The sequence below is a fragment of the Pocillopora verrucosa genome, chromosome 13 (genome assembly GCF_036669915.1).
Source record: "Pocillopora verrucosa isolate sample1 chromosome 13, ASM3666991v2, whole genome shotgun sequence".
In the NCBI taxonomy this organism is placed as follows: domain Eukaryota; kingdom Metazoa; phylum Cnidaria; class Anthozoa; order Scleractinia; family Pocilloporidae; genus Pocillopora; species Pocillopora verrucosa.
The window spans coordinates 1,052,279-1,059,010 of NC_089324.1; the positions used below are offsets into that span (position 1 = coordinate 1,052,279).

Sequence of the window (6,732 nt, forward strand, 5' to 3'; positions counted from 1 at the left end):
GGCATGCGAAGTTCTGCACCGCCTGTAACTTGTCAACATTACATTTTGAGGTATTTGACCAAACATTGGAACAATAAAATAACCTGCTGAAAACTAAGGAATTAATAATCATCAAAAGTGTACGTTTGTCGAAAACATGCTTGACACGGTTTATTTGGCCGAGGCGGGACATGCACGAGGAAGCGGTCTTAATTATGTGTTCATCGTAAGTTAAATTAGAATCCAAAATCACACCAAGGTCTTTGGCGGTGTCTGCGGGGACGATGGCCTCACCCATAATGGAAAGGGAGCGAAATTGCAATTATCGCACTATCGCTTCTTCCGCCTTCCTCACCATGGAAACAGAAGCCTGGTATTTTACCGATTGACATGTTCTGGAGGTGAGGTGACAAGCCGGTCAGGTGGGATACAACGAAGGTCGCCCCAACCCCCTCTCTTCCACAAAGAATGCGTTTACCGAGATCTGAAATCCTCTCAACACCGGCTAAAACAGAAAAGTTCGAAAAAAGGCCTGGATATCGTTCGCCTACGTACTCACTGGAGCAAGTAATTCCTCTCTGGAAATCGTTCTGTAAATATTCAAGCCCTGGGGCTAGGGTTGGATTGGTTTGATATGTCTGTTTTCTATTTCCTTGGCAACAAAAAGGCTCAGTTAGGCGGGTAGAATTCTGCTATGTCCGCTAGCATGTTCCCGAAGTATTCACCCGGGTAGACTTTTCGCCAGTTGAACTCATCAAGATAGGACGGAAGTTTGCCTTGGGAGGTTCCGATCATCGCCTTCAACTTTCTCTTCACCTGACTCCAGACTCCCTCGATAGAAATTAATTATTAAATATTGAATAAAAAATTAAATATTCAAGCCCTGGGGCTAGGGTTGGATTGGTTTGAAATGTCTGTTTTCTATTTCCTTGACAACAAAAAGGCGACCAGTTAGAAGCCCGAGTTTCAGTTTCAAGTTATTTACCCAACAGGGAAGGCTTTCTTGATCTCGGCGACACTTACTATAGATAGTTGATCGCAAAACCGTTTGTATCAGTGGAGATCAGTTGCAAGGTATGGATCATCATTTGAACTCTTTGTTTCTATCGTTCATTTAGTGTTTTATGGTGAAAAGAAGTTCGCATTCAGAACGAATTTCGTCGCTTCGGAAGCATAGAGAATTAACTGGCCATCCATTTTAATAATTTCTCAACGACTGACCAGTCCTCTTTATTTCATTTTGCGGCTTAGTAATTTTTAACACTTATTCGGTGCTCATTTTCTCGCGCTAAAACGAGGAACTTTCCAATCTTGAGTCCTACAGTCTAAACAAAAGTAAACACTTCAAGTAAAACATCCGTGAGGCTAAGCAACTTACGTAATTTCCTTTAGAATAAATTTGATAGAAATAATCATTGATTTTAGGTTTATCTAAGCCAATTTTCATCCCCGAATGCTAATATCAGTTGCAGACCAGATATCAAGATCCATTCTAAATCATGTTATAATTTGTTACGATTCAACAGATAGAGTAAATAGTCAGACACGGTTAACGCATCGAGCTATTGGCGAAAATCTTACAGAGAAATAAATTACGTTTTTCCACAGGTCGCTGTAGTAACAATAAGCTACGTTTTTCCGGCAAAGTTTTATCACAGGTCGCTGTAGTGACAACTTTAACTCTGTAGTCTTGTAAATACCGCAGAATGGGAGTGTATTTATTCCTCTGTCATCTTTCTGTTATCTATGCTGTATTTCTTTTTACTTTTTACAGTTCTGTGGTACACGTTTTAGTAAGTATCATCGCTGTGATTTTCGAAATCTTTACAGCTGTCTTCTAGCGACCAATGAGAAATATGTCTTCGGTAGCCGATTTAGAGACCAATCATTCTTTGCGCTGCGAAGTGAAAACTTCGTACGTTACTAAAGGTTTCCTCGATTTCTTTCTAAATTCTCTGTATCTGTTTCATTCAGTCTAACAAACTTTGCATTTGCAAAACGAGAGAATTACATAAGCCGTTCAGATGGCTGAATTCTGGGCTCTTACTATTTCATTTCTCTCTGTTTAAACTCGTATCTACATGTGCCCGAATGAATACTTTCCTTTTCCAAAAATAGACAGCCCTGAGGCACTAACATCACAACTTGCGAAGAAACTTGTTAAATTTGTTGTGTAGACTTCCTCGCTTTGGAAACTCTCTGCCGGTGAAACTGTCAAACGCCTCTTTTAGGTGAACGCGAAGATCTAGGAAAATGCTTTTACGCTGAAATCTGCCAATTTCTGCTAAGTAATTACAACGAAACTGATATTAAGAGCCAGCCAGCCTCCTACAGAGCGCATTTTCAATAAAGACGTTCGCTTTTGAACTCTATTTTAATAGCGACTGATGAGGGCAATTAATTGTACTCTTGGCACGCATTGTGATTCTGGAAGATAAAAGACGTCTTTCAAGTTGGCTGTCTAATGCAATTTCAGACCCAATACTCTGTTTACTGGAGAATAGGCTCCATTATCGGGTAATTATAGTCCTGCTCTTTCTCATAAACAGAAGACCGAGTCGCTGTGTCTGTAGCTCGAGGCAGTGGACAGATAACGCCACGCGGGAATAAATTTACTGCTTCCCTTCCCATGTAATTAAAATTACACCAAAGAGGTATTCTAAAGCCAGCAAAACAAAACGTTGTCGGGCATCAGTCAAACTAAGGTGTTCATGTAAAAGAGTGGATTGATCCAGAGACATAACTCACGACACCTTATTCACATCTACTCGAAAACATTCGCCTCTTGTTTGCTATATTGAATTTCTCTCTGTGTATTTTTTATCATGAGTTAATTGCAGTACCATTTGCTTTCGTTTTGACAGATGACTTACCCTCACCGCCTAGCGCTTGTATTATTTTTGATGTGTCGTATGCAACATGCACTTGCTTCAAACTCATCAACGCCCGTTATAACCAATTCATCAAGTGCTAATGTGATGAATACAAATGCCTCTGTCACAACATCATCACCCATGTCCACCGTACTTAATGGTGAGATACATTTTTGTATCCTTAAAAACTAAGGACAACAGAATGAAAATTTAACAGTATGGGGAAAGGTTGGAATTTGGGCTTCTAGGGACATGTCCCTCAAGAAACTTTGTTTAATTTTCAATTTTCTCTCTCTCTCTTGCTTTCTTTCTTTTTTCTCGTTTTCTATTTTATATAATTTCATTTTTTTCCGTGTGAAATTGTCGGGATCAGCACCTTTTTATAAAAACCGTGATCGTGCGTTTCACTGAATCACTATTTCATAGCTGTTCGTACATTAATTAAAAATTAACCGCATGAGCAGGCCCAGTTTGGAGAATAGACGGCCCCAGTCTCTCACGGGATTTGTGCTGACAGCAATGACAGGTTACCAAGGGTAAAATATCACAAATTCTTAAATTGTATTTGTCGACGCGGACGAATTGAAATTTTAGGAATAAAGCTAAAATAGAAATAAAACCAAAGAGGTAAATCTGAAACAAAAAGGGAAAAGAAGAGGATTAACAGCTATGGAGAAGATTAACACGAATTGCAAACTTGGAACTGTGAATTAGCTGCAGTGTTTAACAATACTCTGTATATTCACTTGGCAGTTATATATTTTCAGTGACTTTCAGCATAGTCACCGGGTACTCGTCACCAGATTGCGCATCTTGCAGCAATGGAGGAACCATCACAGTGACCATGTCATGTAGCATTAAGATGCCACCTAACAACGATAAGAAATGTGACAAGAACGAGTTCAGTACAACCAGATGTGATTACGTTACTTTAAATAATGAAGTGTATCGCTGTGCTGAGGTGGAAAAGAATTTCACGCACTATGAGAAAGAATACTTCAAACCTGTAAAAGAATGTGGTGACGTTTGTGGAGCTTCCGGCTCAGGTTGGTCTAGTTTAACTCGAACAAAAATTGTTTTAAATCATTCATTTTACAACTGGGAGATGTCACGGTATAATTAAACCGGCAAGAAAAATACCTTTGCGAAATGTGACAAGGACGGGTTCAATAAAACCAGCTGTGGTTACGTTACTATGGTCGATAAAATGTACAGCTGTGCTGACGTGAAAAAGAATTTCACGTACTATGAGGAAAAATACTTGAAATCTGTAAAAAAATGTGATGACGCTTGTCTAGCTTCCAGTTCAGGTTGGTCTAGTTAAACTCTAACAACAATTATTTTAAATCATTCATTTTACAACTGGGAGATGTTACGGTATAATTAGACCGACAGGAAAAAATGCCCTACTTAAATGGAGTGCATTTGGATTGAGTGTTGTAAAACCAAAACCAAAGTTATTACAAAGGCCAATCAGAAGATAGGAGAAATACCTTTCAGAGCCAATAAGATTCAAAGTAAAAACAAGCAAACTGCCCAAAGCGCGGGACAATGCATGCAACGAAGTCGTGGTTGGCTTTAGTTTTACATGGATGTGATTGGTTGAGAGAGTGGCCGCGAGTTTTTTGGACCAATCACAGAAGGAAGTAAAGCAAACCCAACACATAGACAATCTCGGATCACTTTCGACATTGAATTGAAAATTGCTCTATCCTATGAAATGAACTAATTTATTCGATTTGACTATTTCAAGGGAACAACTCCTAAACAGCACAATCTGCCATCAACTAAACTAAAGTCCACTACTAAATTAACCTTCAGTCATCACAGATACCAACTCACATCAAACCGACTGCTATCGTAAAATCTCTTCTGAAACTCTCGACTATAGGCATACCTCCATTGCAAACCACAATAGCTCCTGGTAGCTTCTTCAAGAAGCCGGTCTTTGCCAACAAAAACATCTTCTTTACTCGGTGTCCGGCCTATTTCACATTTATAAAGCATTCTAAAAGGTACGGGTGACTTCAAAATTCCTTTCCTTGTAGCCGCTACAAGAAAAGTAATTTTGAAGTTTCCAGTATTTGTTATTGTATTGTTTGATAGAATGTTCTATAAAGTTCGCGAAAGTTACATCAACATGAGACGGAAACCACATTGCAGGACGAACAAGCAAATTTCGACTGATATTCTCTTGAGGACGAGCCAGTTCGAGAAATTTCCATACACTCTGTATCTCAAGTTACTCTCCACCACAAAGATCCTTGAGTTTAAATCCAATTTGTCTTGTTCTTTTCTCCAGTGTTGTCCGCTCACCTCGTGTTCATTTTCTCATCTGGTCTCGCTGTCGGCCTGTAAGTACTTATCATTTACGCAAGCTTTTATTATTATTAAACCCAGCATAAGTTCTTCAATCAACGTACATGCAACGTACGACATTATTAAGTCATTGTGATCTCGTAACAAGAATTCTACCACAGGACCTCGCATTGCTTCAGCTGTTCTTTTGTCTCCGACAGACATTTCTGTTAAAGATCAACGAACTTTATTCGTCACAATAAGAATTCGTGCGAGAGAGGAAGAGAGAGAGGACCCTGGGAACGAGATTGAAACACGCCGTACATCTTAACGGCCATGTTAGATGACGTCTCGTCTTCTATCCCATAATAGATTAGTCCTTCCCCCGCACTTTACCACAGGTAACCCAGCTTGGCTAGTCCCACAGCTAAGTAGGACTGGAATATGACATGTAATTTCAAAAAAGCACCAAATTTTTTATTTTTTTTTGCAGATTTTCGCAGACTCTGTGATCCCCCGACCTTGAAAAAGCTGTCGTTGCCAACACGATAAATCAACTCCATTTCAGTTTTTTAGGAATAAAGCCGTAGAAAAAGTATATTTGTTTTCGATCGAGGCTTAGCAGATACAAGCCAAGTGTTTTTGTAAGAGATGCTAATGAGGAAAGTTTGGTATTTCAGTAGAGGGAATAGAGAGCACTACTGACATGAATAGAAATAGCGTGTTGATAGAGATTGTGTAATCAAATCATTTTATTGATGTTTATTTACTTGAAAACTACAATGTTAAGATACGTGACTTACGATTCACGTTATCTTGAGTTCTTGATCAACTACGATCACAGAGTGAGGACAGCGGCAAAATGAGTGCGCATGCTCCGTTACTCGAGCCATTTGAGCGTTCGGGGTTACTGCGATTCCTCTCCAAACAAAGTTGATGTAGGTTTTCCCGCTGAGACGACAATCCTTTTCTCCAGGAAGTTTGCCTTCTGATGAGGCCACGACAAGAAGCGCCAAGGTGATGAAAGGTGCAACGAACTTCGTAACCATGTTACTAATGCACTACTGCGGTCACTAACTTTGCAGCCGTTAACGCAATATTTTTTTGTTGAGTGAAATACGTGACGGAGGAGTTCGAAGGAAACTTTCTTGAAAACGGCAACTTTGTCTGTTTTGGTTCAGGTTTATCCCAACAGAATGAAACCAAACAATGAGAATTTCAAAAATGCCGCTGTTGCGCCTCGATGGTGTTACTATGGAAATATTGACGTTTTCATTCCTTTACGCATATGAAATTTCTCGTGCGTTACTAGCATGCGTACTTATTTTGCCGCTGTGTCCCGAGTGAGTATCATGTGTTGCTTACGCGTAGTTCAGCTGCCTTTGTTGTACTAAGGTTACTTAGAAGTTTTGTAGAACGGTTCTACTTATTAAAGAAACACGACTGTAAAACCCGGAGTGTGTCAATTTACCATTAAAAGTAAATGAAGAGGACGAGTTTTGGGAATCCTTGCTTTAGCTACTGAGTGCTATGAGCACTCGCCTTCTTCGAATTTAAGAAGATCATTGGCAGAGACCCATGA

At 39.6% G+C, this 6,732-nt stretch overlaps 1 protein-coding gene across 1 annotated transcript; it reads left to right on the forward strand.

Moving 5' to 3' along the window:
• The first annotated feature begins 918 nt into the window (after positions 1-918).
• LOC131789460 (uncharacterized) lies at positions 919-6,643 on the forward strand. Its single transcript, XM_066160274.1, has 5 exons — positions 919-1,053; positions 2,844-3,012; positions 3,620-3,898; positions 5,155-5,206; positions 5,644-6,643. The coding sequence occupies exons 2-5, from the start codon at positions 2,844-2,846 to the stop codon at positions 5,660-5,662; spliced, it is 519 nt and encodes a 172-aa protein (XP_066016371.1). The 5' UTR covers positions 919-1,053; the 3' UTR covers positions 5,663-6,643.
• Positions 6,644-6,732: the final 89 nt, after the last annotated feature.